This window comes from Cavia porcellus, unplaced genomic scaffold (assembly GCF_034190915.1).
Source record: "Cavia porcellus strain 051 isolate PalLab524CR breed Dunkin Hartley unplaced genomic scaffold, mCavPor4.1 scaffold_20, whole genome shotgun sequence".
Classification (NCBI taxonomy): Eukaryota; Metazoa; Chordata; class Mammalia; order Rodentia; family Caviidae; genus Cavia; species Cavia porcellus.
Window position 1 is genome coordinate 57621462 of NW_026947503.1, and position 23543 is coordinate 57645004.

Genomic DNA, 23543 nt, shown 5'->3' on the forward strand with positions numbered 1-23543 from the left:
CTAGGTGCTTTTCACACTTGGAATATAAGAATTAGTAAACTACTTTCTTGCACACCTGACCTATTCTTGCCTCATTCCCCAAATACATTTTCTGTCAGTTCCTATCTACCTTGAAATATTTCCTATCAGAGGATGTTTGAAGTTTTTCACATTTTGTTAGTTTTTCCTGTTCAAAGCAGTATTTCTTAATTTGCTTCATACTAGTGATTTGGGAGCTTATTAAAAACATAAATGCTCAGACTATATCTGAATCAAAGTTCCCATGGGAGGGGCCTGGGCCTCTTCCTTGACTAAGCACTGGGTGATTTCTACAATGAGGTACTGGTGGGCCTTGTAGCAGCAGCACGAGCATCATCTGGGGATGTGGAAAATTTTAAATATTATAAAATTCTGATATATAGGATCAGAAACTTGGAGGCGGGGGCCAGAAATCTGGATTGACAAGCCTCCTAGATGACTATGATATACATTACCTTCTGAATGCCACTGCACTAGCCAGTGAGATGACTCAGAGTACCTCCAATTTGACTGCACATCACATCACCCAGGAACTTTAAAAAGTACTGGTGTCCAGACCTTTCCCTCAGCTATTCTGATTTAACTGGTCTGGGGCACAGCAAACATCTCACTGGGACACTGAAACTTGATGTAAGACACGATCTGCCACCCATAATTCATCTCACAATTATCTATCTAGATTTACCAATTCAATTTTAGGTGAGAAATTTGAGGAACTGAAATAAATTTAGGCCACTTTAGGCTGAGGCAAGAGGATGACAAGTTTGTGCCTGGTCTGAGCAAGTCAGTGACTCAAACTCTGCCTCTTAAAAAAAAGTACCATTGTCTATTGAAGTTCTTTGTAAGACTTAACTTATTCTTATTTAGAAGAAAAGGATCTGCTACCAATGAGTTTGGAAACCACAAATCTAAAGACTCAAGTTTAAGCTCTTTGTTTTATAGTCCTGAGACAAGTTTCCTGCCTCTCTTAGTAAATACCCTGTAGAGGCTCCACAGACAGGAAGGGAAAAGAAATCCTTCCCACCAAAAACCAACCAACGAACCAAAACCAAACTGTAGATGCACTATATTACAGTTGCATCTGAGACCCTGACAATCACCAGATCTTGGCTTCTGTTCCGTTATAAAGGGAGAGGTGAGAGCCATATTATCACTGAGGTCCCTCCTGAGTCCTAGCATTCCTATATTCAGATCTCCCAAATTTCCTGGTCTTGTTTGTTTTTCTAGGTTAACTCATGCTAAGGTAGTTTGGGTTTTAGTTACCCTTAAGATTTCTTCTGCACTCTGCCTGGTTTTTTAGGCATTTTTTGTGTCTGTGTCTCTTCTCCCACTAGGTCACAGAACCTCACAAATCTCCTTGAATCCCAAATGCCCAGCACATGACAGGTACACAATGTCTGCTGATTTATTAAAAAATCTAAAGGCTATAAATTCTTGCTTTTAAAATTTCCTTTATTTCAATAATAGCTATGCTGAAAGCTCTTTTTGGCCCTAATGAGCTTTCATTATTGTGCCAAAGGTACCTACCTCATGTATTATGTACCTCAGAAGTTTTTCATTTTGACGTTGTTTTTGCCAGACAGGATCTCAGTATGCAGCTCGTGCTGGCCTTGAACTTCTGACCCCCCGCCCCTGCCTCTCAGTTACTAGCATTACAGGAACATGTCACTATACCTGGCCTGGAAATTTTCTTTTATCTTGCGCAATCCTGTAGTCTTCAACTGATGATTTCTCTAAAAACAGCTCTCTTCTGGCCTCTGCTGGCATGATAGCAGACAACTGTTCCATTATTTACTTGAATGCATGTGGAACTTGAGTATAAGGACACTACTGTTTGCTAAGGAATTGTTATTACAGCATTAACTTAATACAGAGAAAAGATGTCTCAAATTGTGGAGTATGTTGAGAACAGATAACTAAATGATAGAATCTGAGATAAAATTCAAGTGTTTATTTCTGTGGTATTTTTCAAAATTAAATTCATGATTAATAAGCTAGAGAAAAGGCTGGAAGATCGTCCTGTGCATGTTCCTTTAAAAGAAAAGAGTTCCTTTACTCTTCTGCAGAAAATGCTTCAAATTTTGCCTGATACAGACACTGCACTTTAGAGAGAAAATACTTTATGTTTGTTACACAAATTATCTGTTATTAGATTTATGTAGCATTACTCTTTTTCTGGTAAATAAATTGTGAATTAAAAACAACGTTCTGAGGAATCTTTGTAATCTTTCCAAAGTTATTTGTTTTAAAGGGCCTAAGAATGCCCCGCATGGACTTAAAGTGCACAAACCAGATGCAGTTTAAACTGAGTTACTAACATACTGTGCCTAATGGCAGTGATCTTTCCAGTTGCACTAAGAGAATTTTTCACTGCATAGAAAGTCTTAGGGTATATTCTTCTGTTTCTCTTGGCTTTACTCTCAAGGGAACATATGCTGTCTAGACTCACCATTCATTCATGTAAAGTGTTGCCACTGACGATCTTAGGTTTCAGATGGTTTAATCAGAGTACCTATTTATCAAAGGCAGCAAAGGTGTTTACTTAAATGTTACATGCTGATATATAGGTTCTGTACAAGTAAAGTTTAAATCAGAGCTCAATATAAAAAGTTTGCAGACAATCTAACACTGTATGCAACTATATGTACTCAGTGACTGATACACACTAGACAGAAAATACAACCATCTATATTCTACAAATACTTTACAAATGTATAAAGCCCTTTTATATAATGTTTTAAAAGAAAAGTCTGAGAGTGCACTGTGTCGTTAATTGCCATTTACATCTAACATGCTCCGGCTGGCATGAACCCCGCTGGTGGTAGCAGCAGTATAGTCATGCATGTACCACTGGTGTTCCAAGTCACCCAGAGCAAGACATAATATAAATTACAGCCCTCCTGTGAGCATGCTAAATGCACCCTTCCAAATCAAGTGGTTTTTAAAAACTGCCTATGTTGGCACAGGGGTGTAGCTCGGTGGTAACGTTTTGATAAGCATGAATAAGGCCTTGGGCAGATTCCTGGCATTAGAAAAACAAACCCACTGATTATCTATTTCTTTATTTAAAGGAAGAGCTAATCAACAACAGATAAAAATGGAGGCCCTAGTTCACTGAATCTCATAAAGTGAGTGAAGATAAAAATAATAATTACAGATGAATTAGATGGCTGACAAACTTCTATCAGGAAGACAATCTCTGCTTAAGCTTCCCTTTAAAAAGCAAAATCTACTAAAGATACACAGATGGAATAGCACATTTTATTGTATCCTGTTCGAATTCAGATGCCTCTCAAGTTCCTGGTATACGGAGGCACTGCACAACAGTGGATATGAACTCTGATTCTGGAAGTATTCAAACTTCATCTGTAGCCATTATTAGAGTGACAATTCTGGCCACTGGAGGTAGCAAAATGACTGCAGGGAACATGAGAAGGTAAGGATTCCTAGGAAAAAACTTTTTTCTTTCCAGTACTGGCAATTGGATCCAGGGCCTTCACGCTGAGCTATATCCCTATTACTTTTTAAATGTTTTTGTTTTTGAAACCAAATGTTGCTAAATTGCCTGGGCAGGGCTCAAATTTGCAATCCTCCTGCTTCAGCCTCCCATAGTGCTGGGATTATAGATTTCTAGGAAACTTTTTTGAGGGTATAAAATTAAATAGCATTGCTTTCCTTTTCCTTTCTTCTTGCATAGAATGTGGGCATGGTTCTAGAGATGGCACAGTTATTTTTGAGCCATAAAGATGAAAGTCATATGCAAAGTATAGAAGAGCAAAAAGCCAGGAGAAATCTAGGTTTCCAAAGGCATCATGGAGCTGCATCAGCATCTGTGGACTGCTGATATACAGACTTCTAGGGTGAGAAAAAGTCACTGCGGTTTAATCTTCTATTCCATTTCCTGCAGTTTAACATTAGTAAGTGGTAACGAGTTCATGGGATTATTTGAGGATTGAAAGAGAAAAACATATGTGAAAAGCATAACTGTTGTTAGCATATAGTAGGAGCTTTTTTTCCCCTTAGTTTTATCTGTCAGATGAGGACAAAAATCAAACACAGAATAAACAATTTGAGAGGGAAAGAAAAGTACTGAGCAGAAGACTTAAGAGGGTTGCAGAAAATTTAGAATTAGATTGAGAGCCAAATAAAGCAAGCAAGTGGTATGACATGTAGTAGACACTAAACATCTGGAATCTCTTCCTATTCTCTGAGAACACAAACTCAGAGAACTGTGATCAGTAAGATTAGACTCAGGAAGAAGTTTTAGGAACTGAGAAGACTTTATCTATAAAATTACTCAAATTTACCAAGTCCTTCCATTCAGGGTTTCTTGTATGCCTGTTATATACACTGTAAGGATATGGATTAAAGGGACAGGCAAAAAAGGCCCTGGTAAGTAAAATGCCACTAAAAAAGTGACGCACATGGTCAGTTATCTTAATGACTCAGGCACTCGTCCTAGAGGAACAGAAAGTTGCTAATCAATAAATAAATCTATTTTAGAAGCTATTAGTCAACCCAGAGAAAGAAAACAACTGCACTCGAACACATGGACAGAAAAGGACTCCACAGATTCAGCTTGACGATTGCATCAGAAAAATAATACGATGGAAAGAACATGAGAAGAGCTGTGACATTCCGATCAGCTTTAGGCATAACGTCACTTTGCAGTTTACTGATATATAGTCACCTTAGAAAGTCGGTCCCACAATAGAAAGAAACTGGAGAGTTTACACTATTAATATTTAACATTTTGTTTTTTAAGACTTAAGTGTCAGACACTGATGTATCCTATTGAAGAGCAAATGATTAAGAGAATAAAAATCTGTAATGATTAACATGTAATCAGTACTAACCATAAATACAGAAGATGAAGTAAAAAAAAATATTTGCCAAAAACAAATCAGACGACTACCATATTTTCAAAACTATAATTATCAAAAAAGAGTAAACAAACAACTCTTAAATTACAGTGCAAAATTAAAGCACCTTATTGTTTTAAAGATGCAATAACAAGGAAATACAAACACATCCACATTTAAATACTTATTTGTGTGGTACGTAAATGCCATTTAAAAACATTTTTAATAGAAAACTGATTTGTAAGTCAATTTACAGAAGATTAAAAAATATCAATGTTTAATGCCAACTTCAACTATAAACAACTAAAAAGAGAAACAACTGCACTCTGTCCTTCTGTTTCTGCTTCAGCCTTTATATCTTCTGCTCCTTGCCTTTTGGAGAAAACATTGCATTGTAAGGCTGCCGTCTTTTTGGACGAGGACAAAGGTCAAGATCCTCCTTAATGTAACCTTTAAAAACATTAGAAATTTAGAAGAATTTATTTGCAACATACATTTCTTTCAGCATACGTCCAGTAAAAATTTACTTTATTTAGTACCTTATAAGTTTATACGGTTCTTTTGAATTTTAACTGCAATGCTGATGAGTGATTTCACTATTTAGCATCAGCTTCTTTTTTCTTTTTTCTTTTTGTAGACTGAAGACTGAACTGAGGGCTTCGCACTGAGCACACCCTTTCCCTAGTTTTTTTTTTTTTTTTTTTTTTTTTTTTTAATCTTGAGATAGGTTCTTGCTAAGTCAATAAATTGTCCGGGCTGGGCTTGGATTTCACATCCTCCCACCTCAGAATGCTGCTATTACAGGCATATGCCACCATACCTGGCAAGCGTTCTCATTTGTATTAACAATAAAAACAGCAAACACTTATCAAACCCTTCGTGTATGTCATCTCAAGTAACTCTCACACTTTACTGATGAGGTAATGAGACCCAGAGAAGGTGAATAACTTGCCTAAGTTCACAAAGCTAAGAAGTGGAAGGGTTGGACCCAAGTTCTAATTGCAGATCCAGTGCTCCCAGGCACTTGCCTATTCTGCTTTCCATAGACTACAAACTGCTACATAATGAACTTTACTACTGTGATATATTCCAAGTGCTTATTGGGGGGGGGAATAAAAAGATGCTTTGCGGTAGCTGCTTCCTGGCTTGACATGCCTGCCTCTGCACTTTCTAGATGGCCAGGACTCTCCTAAGGTGTCTCCACTCATGAAATTTTGAGGGGAAGATTGTGCCCTGGGCATACATGGTATAAACACAGAATCTAGCCAGATTGTCTGATTTTATGTGCGGATTGGGCAGAGAGCTTTCATGTCAAAGGAGACTTAATCTGACTTATTAATAGGAAAGTTGGAAACATAATAATAGCTGTCAGAACTTTGGACCTTTTAGAGAAGCCATCATTGAGTTCTCTAGACATGAGGAAAAGTTCCCTGTTAATGTAACTGTATTTCACCAAAAATAAGACCTAACAGGAAAATAAGCCCTAGCATGACTTCAAAATGCTCAAAATATAAGCCCTACCGCCATCAGTCAGATGGATACAGTTTGGATAGTTGTAACACATGACAGCTGTATTCAATTATAAAATGATATTACATATAATTAAACATGATTGACATTAATACTTAAATGATAATATAAATTATAATTAAGTATCTGTAAATAAACAAGTGCCTTTGGGCAAGAGGTAAATGCCTTTGTAAACAGATGAGTTTGAGACTCTCTGCTGATGACTAATCAGAGTGCAGACACAACACGCGATAATGTGCACATCTGATGATGATTACATGTAGCTGTGCTACTATGAATCTTCATAATTCAATACATGCTGTTACTATGGCACACTTAGTGCACTCAGGTGCCTATAATTTTTTGGTCACATTTGCATAGATTATCTTCCTTAACTGTCATCATTTTTATTGCCACTCCTGTCTTGTAAGTCTTCAATTAATACTTAATTTAATGAAAACTTTGTGAAGCCTCACCTGTAAGAAGTTGTTAGTCAGGTGAAGAATTCATGGGATAAAATCACTGACAACTATGTTGCCAATGTGTTACGAGTAGGCTACGTGGACAAGAAGTGTTCATTTAAGGACAGCTTGCTTACTGGGCAGCAGAGATTGGGGCCAATAACTCTACAGGAAACGGAGTCACAAGAAATTCAGGCTGGAATATGGGGTCTGGAGAGTTTTGACGATGTTACAGAAGATGATGACAGGACTATATCTGAATAAATGGGTTTTTTTTTTGTCATGCATAGATAAGTGTAGACTGTTAAACATGAATAAATGTAGATTGTTGTACATGAAAAAATAAGACATCCCCTGAAAGTAAGCCTTACTATGAATTTTAGAACCAAATTAATACAGACATGATCTTAGTTTTGGTGAAATACAGTAGTCACATAGTTGGGCCATTAGAATTCTTAAATGAGAACAGCATAAAAAATGGAAAAGGTGGTAATTTGATATCTAGGTGGTAATTTGATATTTAATGCTTGTGGGTAAACTTTAGATGTTTATTTATAACAAAACTACAGACTTAAAATCTGTAGGGTATTAATTAAATCTATCATAAACCTAAAAGGGAATTCATACATATCATAAACACTGTATTTTCCAGTTACATCTCAGGAAACATCACATCTTCAAAAAAATTCGTATTTTTAACCATAAGACTGAGTGATCTACAGATCATGGTAAGACTGAGTGGTCTACAGATCATGGTAAAATTAAGAAGTAGAGGGAAGTCTCTGCTTCTAATATATTTCATCTCTTATGGCTTTTATTCTAGGCAGCTTCTTCACTGAAGTATATTCACAACATACGATAAATTACGTAAATTTAATGTGAATATTTATTCCAAATATTATAGGATGATTTTTTAAATTTCCCTAAAACATAAAGAGTACAGAGAATGCCCAACTTGGTATCTGTATGAATACTTCCATTATGTGCAAAATAAGAAAAAGGTCTAAGTAATGTAGTAAATGAAATCTGGAGTGAAAAGGTCCCTTCATAAACGATAGCGCTTATGAGTTCCTCTCAAGTATATGCACAATAAAGGGTTGTGAAATGGATGCTGCCTAGCTGAATAGTTCTTTTAAGGTTAAAAGCACAGTATTAAGGCTCTAGAGCATTTCATTTCATTTAAATTAATGGTTAAAGTTTAGATCTTGATTACTATGCATGATTATATTGTCCAAATATACTCATGCTTGTGATGGGAAAATAACTTAATATCATTAGACAACTTCATTTTGTGGACACCATAATATACATACACAAATTAAGATAGTTACATTCTCATTGGGAGATGCATTTCAGATTTTCCTTTTTTTTTTTTCTTTTTTTTTTTTTTTTTTGTGACAGGGTCTCAGGCTGGCTTTGAACTTACTTATATAGCCCAGGCTGGCCTCAAACTCAAAGCAATCCTCCTGCCTCAGGTTTCCAAGAGCTAGGGATTACAGGTCTGTACCACCATGGTCAGCTGGGAAATGGAATTCTATAAAATCACCATTTCCTGAATTCTATGTAACATGAATACATGGAAAATGTTCAGACTGCCAGTCTTCACCTGAGCTAGGGAAGAAATGGGATTATATTTTACCAAAGATGGCTACTGTAACATGAGGACTTCAGAACACACCTAATCAACTTTGGGAAAAAAACAATATAAATCCAGGCAAGTGTGTAACTACATTTTTTAGCACTGGGTTGCTAGAGAACAATAACGATGGTAATACAGCAAGAACAAAATGCACTGCTCATGACCTTTTAATAGTTTTAAAGTTACACATGTTCTTAAATTACATTAAATGTAAGCACCATGCAACAAGCTGACAAGCATCTTTGTAAAAATGAAAATAGGGTCTATAAATACCCAGTGTTCTGGCCGGTTAAAGTCTAAAGAGTCCATAACTCAAAGCAATAGACTTTTAAAAGATGCTCCCTTTTTAACAACGTAACTTTGCTACTACTAACTTTTACAGTTAAGACTTTCTGATAACAGGATGAAAGGAAAATTGCTTTTTGACACCTGAATGTAAACCATGATAATACAATGTCAGATCTCAATTAAATTAACCGGAGAGATCAAGGTAAATCTTTTATCTTTAGGAATTTTTATGCAACAGAATTAGCAGCCAATCCACAGCAGAATCACAGAAAAAAAGATTAATGCTCATACTTGGGAATATACAATATTTTAAAGAATTAATTCTAAAATGTTACAATCTATACTCTTACCTCTTTCCATACAAGTTTGAGTGGAAGGAAAACCAACTTCCCAGAAATTCTCTGGTGTGTTGGGTGGAATATAGCGAAATCGGTGTCTTGAGCAGGAAGCCAATTTCTTTTCTCTTTCTTCAGCAGGCATATCTGCGTAATACTGTTAGAGGAAGAGTAAATGGAATGGCCTTCCTTACTGACTGTAAACTAAACAATTCACTTATTAAAACATTCTGTCTTCTATGGAAACAATACTGAGGATAGTATCAGTAATTAATACTTACAAACATTATTAATTACTAACAGTAATCAGTGCTGGTACTGGTTCATGCAAATGTTTATTCCATGAATGAGAAAAATATAAATAAATATACAATGTGAATTTATATTCACAATGTAAATAAACATCCTGCCTCAGTGTACCTAGTGTTACAGCTGATTCATATACTATATAAATTCTTTTGCAAGTCCAATTAAAAAACTTCAGAGGTTTGCAGTTTTTTTCAGTTGTTATGTGAAGTGTTTCAAGTAATTTGTTCATCTCTAGATTTATCCACCCATCCATTAGTACTGGGGTTGGATCCAGAGTTCTGAACATGCTAAGCAAGCTATCACTGAGTTCCATTCTCAGACGCTTTTACGATTTTTTTATTCTGGACAGAATCTTGCTAAGTTGCCCAAAGTGGCCTGAAACTTGTGATCCTCCTGCCTCAGAAGCTGGGATTATGGGCATGTGCTACCGTGCTTTTAGAGTATTTTATAAGAAAAATTCAGACTTGGAATATTGTAGGATTTATGACTTCCTCTGTGAACTGTATTTTTAAGTTATGATCAAAGGCACACTGTAATCACGACGACCTTGAACTTCATGCAAATATGGATAAAACTTGTATGTGAAACTATATATAAATAGGTCTTCAAGGTTGAGACCTCAAGAAAACAAAGCAGAAGTTCAGTCTAATGCAACACAGATGAAGGAGTTACATAATTCAGCAATGCCTTCATTTTACACTTGAGAAGATGAAAACTGAAGTGATAATTTACCAAAGATATTGCCTAAAGTAACAGACTAAGGACTAGAACTTTAAGTTTGAAGTAAAGGCTTTTGTTAAGTTTTAAATTTTACATGGATTAAAGGCTTCCACAGACTTTCTGAATTACCACTGGTGAACTACAGTTTCATCATTGTCGCTGCCCTAACTACAACTTTCTGTTACCTTAGTCTGAGCTTCGGGATGGAATAACATTAGACATGGTTTACTGGAAAAAACACTGCGCCAAACTAAGACACATCTGAGATACGACAGCAGGCAAGTGCAGTGCAGCTACAGCACAGAGAGCACATGGGAAAGCAGGAGAACGCAGGCAGGAAGTAGGTACCACGGTTTGCTGTCCCTGGTAAAATCATCTGGATTCTGTTTCTTAGTAAGGAGACAAGAAAGGTTTGGAGCAGAGAAATGACATGATTTAACTTTTTATTTTAAAAAGATTCTTAGGGCAAAAAAATCCAAAAAAACCAAACCCCACCCCACCCTTTATTCCTGTGTAAAAAGTACTGTGAAGAGACAAGAATGAAACAAAGCCAGAAGTGGTGTCACACGACAACTCTGTACTTTCTGCTCAAGTCTGTTGTGAATCTAAAACTGCTCTAAAAAATAAAGTTTATTAACAAACAAACAAACACAACAAGAAAATCACTTGGAATTTCCTTTTACAGTACAGACAGAATAAAACAGCGCCTTAGTCCAGGGCATGGTGGCAGTGGTAAGAGGATGAAAATGGCACGCTTTCAAAGCAGAGTCAACAGACTTTGCCTGCTAGAGCACTTACTGACGTGCACAAGAACACAGTAGAAAACTAACAGATCTTTTGCTTCAACGATCAAAAGAATGAACATACAGAAGTCTAAGCAGTGACATTTGGGAATCACAGGTAGAAACTGTGTATTTGCTTTTGGACATGTGAAACTTGAGGTTCCTGTCACACATCTACCTGCATGTCACACACTGCACATATGGAACAGGCAACAGGATGAATTTAGGAATGGTGACTAGCACTTAAGTCAAGAGGCAAGCATTTACATGTCTGGTCATGACGGAGAAATGGAACAAGTCACCATCCTACCTTAAATAACTAAAATAATAATAATAATAAACTACATGAAGTGTGCAAAACTATGGCTTTCTGAGACTTGGACAACTGCACAGAACAACACTGAGAAGAAGCAAATTAATAGAGTTTCTAGCACCAGAGCTGTTTCTTAACTAGCAGGATTGGTTCCAAGTCATGAAAAATTATGGTTAGAAATAAACACGAGATATACTTACGAAGGCCATATTTTTTTTTTTTTGTCTTTTTCATTTTTATCGGTACTGGGGATTGAACTCACGACCACCTGCCTGCAAGGCAGGTGCTTATGCCGCTGAGCTAAACCCCCAGCCCGAAGGCCGTATTTTTTACAAAATCGTACGCAAGGTATGTTATGAAAACTCATTGATACTAATGACTTTTGCTTGTGTTGCCAAACTGCTTTTTTAACACAGCAATCCTGATTTGTATTTCCACTGTGAATGTTTACTTTTGCCAAACGCTTATCTACATGACCGTCTATTCACACTTTCACAATAATTTTTAAGGAGCTGGGTTAGCACATTTTCTAGGCTGTTATGGTATGGATCTTAAATGTTCCCTAGAACTCACGTGTTGGAGGCTTGGCCCCCAGGTGATGGGACTGGGAGGTGGCAGAACCTTTGGGAGGTGCTGTAGGAGGAAGGACGCCTTTGGGGACGTCCCTGAAGGGTATCAAGGACTCCTTGACCTCCCCCTACACCAGCCATAGTGAAGTGAGCAGCTGTGCTCTGCCACATACACTTCACTAAGTTGTTCTGCCTCTCTGCAGGTCCAAATGACTATGGGCTGAAACCTCTGAAATCATGAGCCCAAATAAATCCTTTAGGTTTTTGTCACAGATGTGAAAAGGTGACTGGTGCAGAACCTATAGGTGTTAAAAAGGAGGCTTAAAAAGAAAGTAAATTTCTAGAGGCAGGCATCAGATAACTAATGGCAGAAAAGAAGCAAAAAGAACAGATTTTAAAAAACTCGAAGCTCTCCCAGGATCAGTTAATACTAACACAACTAGTATTGTACTAACTAGTTCAACATCTAAGACAGTCAGTATATAAAAGGGACAATACAAGCCTACGAATTAAGCAATGTTTACTCATCATATTTTATTTAGAAGGCAAAAGGGGGAAAAATAAGAGGTTGCAGTGGTAACCTATTACTATTTTTTAATTATGAGTATATCTAATTTTCTGAGTGTGTCTGTCAAAGAAAGAAGTGTCTGTCATTTAAATATTCCTTCTGAAATATCAAAGTTTTCTGGAAATTGTACATGTGAGGGTATGCTCCTTTGCAAATACAGAAAAGAAAAATGGCATGAATCTCTTGAACTGATCACATGAATTAGGGTTCTGGCCTCAGACTACTGTTTTCATTTTCACCTACTTGTATCTCTTAGGTCATAGCCAGTGTACTTTTTATTCCTTCTTATTTCCAGTTCAAACAAGGTTTCTGGATACATAAAAACCATTATAATCTATAACATCATACTTTAAAAAAGTATTACTTACAATTTCACATTCCTTACACGTGTGCCCAAGCAATTTTCTTCTCTCTTCTTTTTTCCGAACCACCTCAATATGAGGAAAATTTCGTAAGCTAGTCTCTCTGGGGGGGAAAATGAATTTAAAATTAACTTATTTGCTATTACAAAGATCAAGCATGTTAAGATTTGAATTAACAAGGGCTGGGGGTTTATTTAGCTCAGTGGCACAAGTGCCTGCCTGGTTGTGAGTCTGATCTCCAGTACCAAAAAAAAAAAAGATGTGAATTAACAAAGTCAATGCAGGAGAAATAATCCTGAAACATTTATTATTCATTTTATTTAAGATGTTTATTCAGATGTTATATGAGAAAAGTATTTCTCCAAATATTAAACACCTACTATATCCAAGAAAATTTTCATGTGCATTTGTGTGCATGTGTAGCACCACCAAGAAAAAAATGCCTCAGTTTTTCTAGTATGAAGAACCCAGATTTCAGGCTAACTTTTCCCTGTTCAAAGAACAGATCCATCTGTTTATATGCCATCTGCTATTTTGTCTAAAGGACATATTGCCTTTGACTGCCTCTGCCCATCCCGAGCTCTTTAAAGTATGAACACTGTTATTATTTGTGCTTCTCTTTAAATGCACCAGACTGTGAACCACTGGAAACCTGGAAAGAGTCAAAGCCACTGGGACGTGGATTAACGTCATACATGTTAATGTGTTCTGGAGTAGTCTGGGAAGAAGAAATACACCGAAATGCAAAATTGTTTAAAAAAAGTACTTGTACCTGGCTTTAAAAAGACTGTTATCTAGGAGCCAGAGATACAGCTCAGCAGCACAACACCCACCTAGCAAACATGCGGTCCTGAGTTCAACTCCCAGTTCAAAAATAAAAGCCTACATACATAAACTTACAAGATGTATAAATGAAAAGTTACAGATATATTCTGTTTATAAAACATTCCCAGGGAGCGCTGGGCATGGTGGCACATACCTATAATCCCAGCACTCAAAAGGCTGAGGCAGATGGATTGCCACACGTCTGAGGCCAGCTGAGCTACATAATGAGTTCAAGGCCAGAATGAACTACACAGTGAGAGCTTGTTTTACTTCTCCCTAAACACCCCTCCCTTCCAAAGAAAACATTCCCAGTGAGATTAAATTGTCTGAGTCACAAAATCTGATGTTTAAAATGACTTGTTTATATTATATCTATACCTTTGAGATATTTGGATCATATTGTCCCTCTACTTGGCAAGAACCCCCTTTCACAAGTAGTTTCAATTGTTCTATTTTAAGTATATGAACTTGTACTTATTTTAACTTGAGAACTCAATTTTGGAGCAATCTGTGGATTTATAAAGGGAGACACTTTAAAAAAGGAAGGATAAAAATATACTGCCAAAACTGTACCTTCCCCCAGTTTATGGAACCTAAACTTATGCAGAATAATTTTGGCTATCTCTTTTCCTCTGAATATTATCCATTCTATTTCTGAAGTATACTATAATTTAGAGAATCTACTAGTAAACTGGCATCCACAGCAGAACTTCAAGAAAGCATCACCTAAAGGGTTACCAAGCTTCTTGCTCTGGTTGCTAGAATTCTTAGTTTGGAAAAGCAACAAAGTTAACTCAGATCTCTACTATCCCTATACCTTTATTTACTTTCTATTTCTCTAGAATTCTAATTATTTCAGATAAGTAACACTGGTAAATTTTTTAAAAAAATTTCATGAACTTCTAATATGAAACATTTGAGGTGACGTTCTTAATCTATAATTCTACTTATAGAAATATATCCTGGGCTGGTGATGTAGCTCAGTGGTAGAGTGCTTGCCTAGCATGTACAAGGCCCTGAATTTAATCCCCATTACCACAATATATATATATATCCCAAAGATGCACAAGCAATATTACGAAAAGAGAAAGAGCAGGCTAGTAACGGCAGCACTCCACATGTTGACATAACCATGAACAACCCAGCTGTCCAGTGCTAGGAGATACCATGGTATAATCATGTAATGAAATACTATGCAGCTAAAAAGATGAGAAGCATTATATACAATAAGTGAAAGGCAAAACATTTTGTGCTTTTTTTCTTCATGATATTGACAAAATGAATCACTCATTAACAGTGACTCTGTCCTCCTTTCCCCTTGGACAAATGGCAATGTTATATAAACCTTTTCCTACTTTGCTTTCTCTTTAACTATACTGTACTACGCTTGAATTCAATTAAATAAATAGCACACAAATGAAAGTAACAGAATCCTGTCTATGGCCATACTACATGTGAATGTGCCCAATCTTATCTGAAAGTAACAGAATTTGTGAAGCTTGTATTAGAGGCAGAAAGCATGATGGTTCAAAATCAAGATGCTTAAAAGGTGCTTTTGTTGTTTTAAAGATTTAAAAATCCTCATAAAATAATCCTGAAGTGGGACAACCTCAGATTCAACACCTAAGTATTATACTATGTAAAAGTTAGAGAATATAATTTCCAAAGTTCAAAATAAAATAGAATAAAAATACAGTATTTGCTATCAAATAAGACAACAGAGAAACTATGAAGAGAATTTAACAAAAGAGTGTTGCTGGTAAAAAAAATGCCCTTTTCTGTAAAATGTCACTTTTATTCTTCAGTCCTTTTTGGCTATGATCAGAGTACAGTATTCCATTCTAATCAACGTAGTGACTTCATAGCTTTGAGACACTGAGAGAAAGACAGTTTTGTTGTAATTTCAATCACACTGCTGGTATTAATCAAAATCACTTACCTCTCATTATCTTTAAAATATGGTTCCACAAATGCTTTCTGCTTGACTTTATCATGTTTATCATTATGTGCTGCAAATAAAACAAGCATATCACAAAACAGTGTAGAATTTAGTAAGAAACAATCAGCCTGTTTGGAAAAAAATTATAATAGGTACCAAAACCTTTTTTAATGAGATTCATACTAAAATCCCCCAGGCAACTCATTTAAATTTTTGGTTACTACTTTGTCTCTTTTTTATCTGCGTCAGAGGATTCCTACCTTACCTCAGTTAACAAACAGCCAAAAATCCCCCCTCTGAGAGCATTTCAGATTTCAACAAGTTCACGGTGGGGGTGTACTTTGTATGCCTCACCACCAGGCAGCTTCAAACACCAGTGGTACAAGCATGACTGTCCCAGTGGGTGGCTTTTCATTCATGTTTTTGGTGAAAGGAACAATAAAAGTGATTAGACGTGTTTGACCCACCAGTAGTACAAGCCATCTAATGGGCCAGTCATGCATGTACCACCAGTGGTTCAAGCCGGTGGGAACATTTTAAAAGAACCACTTAGATGTCCATTACCGTTTGGCAAGAAATGACAATAGTCAGCTTTTAGTAGGTTTCTTTTATTTGCCCTATTGCCTTTTACATGTCATTAAGGTATATAATGACTAGAAAATAAGGAAATCAAAGCATTTTATCAGAACAGTGGTAAGGAACCTTAACAATTAAAGTTCAAGGTTTGGGATCTAAATTGCAAAACACCTAGATTCAAATACCCAAATGTATTAAAAAAGCAAAATTTACTAAGGACTGCACTAAGTTCTGGACATACAACATAGAGACCAAGTCTCCTGTCCTCGCAGTGCCTGCGCTGCAGTGAGGGAAATGGATAGTAAGCAAGTGGACAGTTAAACATTAAGCAGTTAGATAGTTAACATTTAGAAGGTACAAACTGATGAATGTCAAGCCAGCATGAAAAGAGGTGGAGTGGGGAGCGCTACAGGTAAGGTCCTGTGATAGCAAAAGGTCTGGGATATCATAGGAACCACAAGGAAGCCAGAGAAATTAGATTTTACCAGGGTGGAGAGTAATTAGAGGTGGACAGGCAGCGAATCACAATGGTCTTGGATCTAAGAGGGTACAAATGTTCTCCTGTGTTTCTCTTCTGCTCTCTTTCCTTCCCCACATACAGTGACCCATTTTCTTTCATGAGACAGTACAGTTATGGCTGTCCTGGAACTAAATAATTACATATAGTGTGCTTGCCCTTTTCTTGTATTTGTCCACCTCAAAAGGTAGAAATTCATCCATGTTGCTGGGTCTAGCAGTTTCTTCTCTTTTGTTGATGAGCAACACCACATGAAATAAATGTACCACAATGAATTTATTCCTGTTGATGGACATTTGTGTTCTTTCCAGTTTTGAGTTATTACAAATATATACTGTATCAATCTTCCTAAACATCTTTTTGTGAGCACATTTTAACTTTTCTTGGCTGATACACACTGGGGTCAAATTGGTAGGTGACAGAACAGACATATGCGTAACTTGATACAAAACTAACAAACTTCTATAGAGCTGTTTAGAAAGTAATACTAACTCTTTCCCAAAGTAACAGTTAATGATTTTGTACTACCTTCCTCAATGTATGGGAACTTCAGCTGCTCTTCACTATTTCCAATATTAGATATTATCTGTCTCTTTAACCACACCAGTGGGTGTAAAGTGGTATTAATTCCTGGATGAGTGATAATAATGAACATCTTTCTATACACTCACTGGCCATTTGAGCATCTTCTCATTGAGGTCTTTTTTGTTTTGTTTTTTGGTTTTTCTTGAGACAGGGTTTTGCTATATAGTTCAGGCTGGCCTTAAACTCACAGCTATCCTCTTGCCTCAGCCTCCCAAGTGCTGGGATCACAGGCATGTGCCACTATGCCCTGCCTTACTAAAGAATTTGTAAGTAAAAAGATAACACAATCTGATTTACACTTAAAATAGATCTCTCTTGATGCTCTGTAGAGCAGAGGTTGGACAGGAAAAATAATTGGTATAAAAAGACCAGTTAAGAGGCCTGAAGTAGAATAGTGAGACAGCAATAGCACAGACTAGGGAGGTGGCTGCCGAGAGTGAGAGAAGTAAAGTGATACATAGGTGTTTAGTCTGGAAGGCTAAGGAAAGCATTTGTAGCAGAAAATGGGTGTAAATTTTCTGTAAGACTTCTTTTCTATAGCAATTATTAACAGTAATTTCTCAAAACTATTAAAAAATTTATGTATATATTATAAAGAAATTTATAACAATGAACAAGATTAACTGCTTTGCTCTCATAAATCTTTTATGGTTATGTAAGATGCTAACATAAATGGAAGCTGCAGAAAAGGTATAGGAGAGCCATCAGAACTGCTTTCTGGAACTCTTAGTTTGAAATTATTTCAAAATAAATAATACAGAAATTTACACAAAACTTTGTTAATACACCCTAGTAAACCTCTGATACCTATTCTGATGTCTTAACTAGCTGAAGTTGGTATAATGGAGAAGCCATAATTAAAGAGAAAAAAGTCTTACCAATTGGTTCCCTTACGGCAGCAGGTAATTCCTCTAGCTCATTTACCACTTGGGGGAAACCGTCTGCCAAACAAGATTCGTATTCTTCATGTGCTGTCCGATCAAACATATCTTCCAAGGTATCATTCATCTTTCTTTCTCTATCTGTATAAAAATGCATGGGCACAAAACAAAAAGCCAGATTTTTGTTTTCCATGTAGACCAATATGAAACTGTAGTAACTGCCCGAAAATAATGCAAGGTCTTTTAAGATTCTTCTTTAAAACCCGAGTTGCACATGTGGGCTACAGATTTTACTTTGACGGGTTCTCTTTCAGTGAATAAGCGTATTAAGTCTTTGTAAACACATGTGTAAAAGATGATTCTACAAATGTCAGTTGAGGCCAGGAATGGTGGCACTCTCCTGCAACCCCAGCATTCTGGGAGGCTGAGGCAAGAGACTCACAAGATCAAGCCCAGCCTGGCAACTCAGCAAGTTGGTGAGCCTCTGGCTTAAAAAAACAAAAAAGAAAGAAAGAAAGAAAAGAAAAAAGAAAAAGAAAGGCTGGAACAGTTTGTGTGAAGGTCCTAGGTTTTCAATTCTAGTACCACCCCCCCAAAAAAATCAGTTGAAAGCTGTCTTGTTAAAGCTTATTAAAGAGTATTTATGCAGTGAAGAGGGAAAAAAATTATATGCAGTAAGGTGCTTAATATGTATTGTAAATTATACTGTTATAAGTAGAAACTCAGTGACTCAATAACTAATATTCGTAACGTAATAACAATTCTTACAACTGGTGCATGAGGCAAGAATAAACAATGTTTTGTAAGTTAATGTTAAGACTTTAACTGTCCTTTTCTCATGTGAGGAGGATGCTTGCTTAATTTTTGTTACTGTCATATAACTAAACCCCTTACAAACATTTAAGATTGTTTCCTATTAGCTCCAGTATAATTCACATATTCTTACCAAAGAATCTATGAAGAAATGGACATATATTATAATAAATAATGACAAATATTGTTTAAACAAAAAGTATACATTAAAATGTCTAGAATTTTACTTATTTTATGTCTCTAATAAAGAAGTTTTTCTTGCATTATCATTAACACCTAGTAGTTTAAAACTGAACTAAAAAATGAATTCAGTGCCCTATTTGATGTGTGAAAGTGCTAAATTCGTCTTTGAAGTTCTAACTACATTTCCTATTATATAATCATCTTTTTAAAAATACCAGAGTTTGCTGGGGTGTGGTGGCACATGCTTGTAATCCTAGTACTCTGGGAAGCTGAACCAGGAAGACCGCATGTTTAACCCAGCCTGGAAAATTTAGTGAAACCTTCTCTTAAAAAAATAATGTAGTTGAACAGATCTGTCTGCAGTCTCACTGTTTGAATGTCCACTTTGTATGCTTTTTGTAACTTGAACAACTATTTCTAAGAGGACAATATGTAATTTATCAACTAATGATTTCTTACTGTTTATGTTTTGAAATTATGTATTATTTCTACTCTTTCTCTGTTTTTTATTGTTTAAATTAAAAAAAAAAAACAAATAATGACAAAAAAAACCCACCAGAGTTTAAGAAAAACCAGCAACTGCGAGTTTGAGACCAGCCTGGGCTACAAAGTGAGCTCAAGGCCAGTCTGAACTACAAAGCGAGACCCTGTCTCAAAAAAAAAAAGAAAAATCAGCAACAAGCTGAGTTGCTAACAAAATGAACAGAATAGTGGCCAGAGATTATTTTTCATAGGTAACTACCACCTCTCCCAATTCAGGGAAAATCATAATATAAAAATTATACTTTTAAGCAAAACTGCAGTTTCAGAATACAAAACTACCCAAAGTTATGCTTTTTTTCCCTTCCAAAAAATTCCTAAGGGTCTCAAAGATAAAACAAGCAGGTGAAAAAAGTCTCATTTTTCCTTTTCTTTATATTAATAGACTTTTCTCATTCACCTGGTTGCAGGCAGGCAAATAAATCCAGAAACCAAGAGAGCTGGGGCCAGGATCTAGGCCTAATGGAGCCCTAACAGGTAACATGTCCTTTACATGCTATGCAAGAGCTCTTCCACTGATCCACACTCTCAGCCCTTTTTAATTTTTTGTTTTTAGATAAAGTCTTGCTAAATTGCCTGGGCTGACTTCAAACTTATGATTTTTCCTATCTCAGCCTCCTGAGTAGCTTGGAAGACACCAACCTAGATTCTGGAAAGTATTTTTTAAATTAAAATATTAGCAATAATTGAAAGTTTTCATTTTAACCAATTCTAAGTGTGAATAGGGTTTTACTGTATGGGGCAGAGGTTTTTTTGTTTGTTTTGTTTTTCAAAATAAGATAGTACTTGGATCACAGTGTGTAACATTTTCAGCCCATAATCAGCTGGCTCCGAGGCAGGGTGGCATGGCAGAGGGACATCACAAAGGAGAAGACAGGCAGCCATGACAGTAAGTGTCAAGCCTCTTTCTGTCCCTTATATCTTTGGGATCCAGACTACCTGCCTTTAAAATGGGCAGCACTCACACCATTAATTTTAGCATTGCACCATAAATCAATCCCAGCGTCACACACTCTGGATCTAGACACCTCTGAAAAGCCTCACCTATGACCACTTGAGGCTTTGTGGGGGGACATCTAGACATGAGCCATAACAGTGATACAGAGTTTACTATTAATTGGTACATTGGTATAAATACAAACTTCATTCCACAGTTTTTTGTTCTTTGAGACCAGGGCTTGCTACGTAGTTGAGGCTGGCTTTGAACTCACTATGTAGCCCAGGCTAGCCTCAAACTTGTAGTGATACTCTTGCCTCAACCTCACGAGTACTGGGATTATAGGCATGTGCCACCATGCCTGTCTCCACACTTTTACTACAAGTTTGAAAAAGCAAATCTTACTTGGACTTTTTTCTCCTTTTGGCTCTTGTTTCTTCATCTTTAAAAGCAAACTTTCACTGACCAATGTACAGTCCATGTCTACTGTCTCTCCACCTAATCTTGACTGAGTACCATCCTAAAATCCAAAATTTTAATAATTATTTCTTTTTGGTCTTATATTTATACCAAAAATTTTGGTAAAATACACATATATTTTTCTGTCTTTAAGCGTTTACTTATATTTGGTTTTACTCTATGGGAACAGAGATTCAGGTTTTATGGACTGTAAAACATATCACATTAATATGCAAATATCACAGCCTAGGAAAAGGAAGACTCCTGTTCACAGAAGGGAGACCCACAAACCGCAGAACTCTCTGAGCTCATCCAGCATCCTTCCCCATCTGCCTCACAGTGATGAACAATAATGTACTAATGTACAACCTAACATAATAACTTCAGTAATGAAATTAATGTCTGACTTTGTTGTTGTTGAGACAGGGCCTCACTATATAGTGCAGGCTGGCCTTGAACTCGCTATGTAGCCCAAGCTGTCCTTAAAGTCATAGCAGGCCTTCTGCTCAGCCTTCTGAGAGCTAGGACTACAGGCGTGCACCATCACAGCCAGCTTCAGTTTGATTTCTTGATGGGCAGATATTACTTGAGCAACTGTTAAAATACTTCGTTATTAACATGCCACCAAGTGAAAGAGACCCTCTCAAACCAGAGGACCTAAATATAAACCAAAAAGTATCTCCACTATGACTTTTCTTTTTAAAAAATGAAGTTCCTAAAAATTAGTAAACAGGGAAAATAAACTTTTTCTTTATGAGACATTACTCTGAAGATAATCATGGCATTAGGATTATTTCATAAAAGTAATTTAAAACATACAACTAGAAGTTTGTATTATTTTAAAAATGATGTGAATGCTTTTCAGTAAAGACCTTTAAGGCAGAAAATATCTTTTTTTTTTTGGTCTTTTCCCTTTTTTATTGGTACCGGGGATCGAACCTACGACTGCCTGCTTGCAAGGCCGGCGGCTTATGCCGCTGAGCTAAATCCCCAGGCCCTCAGAAAATATCTTTTAAAAAATATAAAGTTTAAAGAACAAACATCTCTGTTTCTTTGTTTTATAAATAAATAAATAAATGTAGGTTTTAAGAAGTATTTGAATAAAGGTCATAGAATAAATCAGGTGAGAAGGTTCACTGACATTCACTAGAAGAAGCAAGTGGGCTTTGGTTTTATTTACTTTACCTTAGTATCTATTACAGTAATATCCATTTTATACTGAGAAAGGTCTGCTCCTGGATCTACACTCCACTGAATATTTTCAAGGGATGATGCATCTTAGATAAGGAAAAAAAATATGCAATTAAAAATAGATTTTGAAAAGTCTCATAACTTTAAAACGTTAGGAGACTGACAGATTGGGAGAGATTTTTGTTCATCATAAGTTTGGTAAAAGACTTGTACCTAGGATACATAAGAACTCTCACAACACAAAAATGTAAATTTTCCAAATCAAAAATAGGAAAAAGCTCTGAATGTCTAAATGGCTGATAAGCATATAAAATACTCAACATCATTAGCCCTCAGAAAAATGCAAAATCATAAGTTACTATACCACACCTACAAAGATAGCTAGAATCAAGATGAAAGATAACAAGTGTTCGTGAAGATGTGGAGAAACTGCAACCCATGCATAATGCTGGTGGGAATGTGAAATAGTATACAGCTACTTTGGAAAACAGGCAGCACTCCAAAATTTATACAGAATTAGAACAGGGTCCGGCAATTCATTTCTCTGTATAAAGAAAAAAATGAAAACATGTAGCCACACAAAAACTTATACAAGTGTTCACAGAAATATTATTCATAATAGCAAAAAGTAGGAACAGCTACATTTCTAATAACTGATGAAAAACAGTAAAAAGAAATGAACAAATAACAATATATGCTATGATATGGATGGAAATGGAAGTCATTATACTAAGTGAAAAAAGTGAATTATAAAAGTTATATACCAAAGGATTCCATTTATATGAAACCTCTAGAATTATGAAGACAAAAATATAAATGAGTGGTGCCCAGCAGTGGGTGGGGAGGAAGATCAGTAGAGGTCGGTGCCTATTCCAAACTTACGACTACTGTGACAGTCGGAAAACCTCTGTGAATTTACCAAAACTACCAAACTGGAAACATTCATGGTGGATTTTTATGGTATAATTTACATTTCAATAGAAATATTTTTAAAATGTTAATAACATAACATTGCCTGGAATGATTTTGAATGTACTGCATATAAACATAAGATACAACAAATACATGAAGTGTAGCTGTAGGACATGGATTAGTATGACAGTAACTCCAAGCAAACTGTAAAAAGTTAAACAGGAATATTACAACCCCTAGGGGGCAAAGAAGACATTAAAAGAAAAAACAAAGCTGAAAAATAGGAATGAAAGTGACAAAAGCATTTTTACAAGCAAAGAATATATTTCCAGAAAAAAGGAAAACAAGCCCAGAATGAAAGAATAAGTTCCCAATGAAAAAAAAAATAAAAATACTGCATATGAATTACAGAAATGTTTAGTGGCTGAAAAACCAAAAGGACTCCTTTAA

The 23543-nt window shown here is 36.1% G+C and overlaps 1 protein-coding gene across 7 annotated transcripts in view; it reads right to left on the minus strand.

The window, feature by feature from the left end:
• Nucleotides 1–2501: 2501 nt before the first annotated feature.
• The window catches only part of Rbbp8 (RB binding protein 8, endonuclease), an 87118-nt gene continuing 66076 nt past the window's right edge, over nucleotides 2502–23543 (minus strand). For 6 of the 7 annotated variants that reach the window (XM_003474036.5, XM_013157189.3, XM_063231847.1 and 3 more), the window contains 7 exons: nucleotides 22176–22267; nucleotides 20937–21051; nucleotides 18056–18199; nucleotides 15500–15569; nucleotides 12742–12838; nucleotides 9128–9269; nucleotides 2502–5330 (listed from right to left, as the gene is read on the minus strand). In XM_003474036.5, the coding sequence (XP_003474084.1) occupies nucleotides 5233–5330; nucleotides 9128–9269; nucleotides 12742–12838; nucleotides 15500–15569; nucleotides 18056–18199; nucleotides 20937–21051; nucleotides 22176–22267 (758 nt within the window). In that variant the 3' untranslated portion in view covers nucleotides 2502–5232. The remainder of the gene's footprint in view (nucleotides 5331–9127; nucleotides 9270–12741; nucleotides 12839–15499; nucleotides 15570–18055; nucleotides 18200–20936; nucleotides 21052–22175; nucleotides 22268–23543) is intronic. The other variant, XM_063231848.1, reaches the window with a different exon arrangement.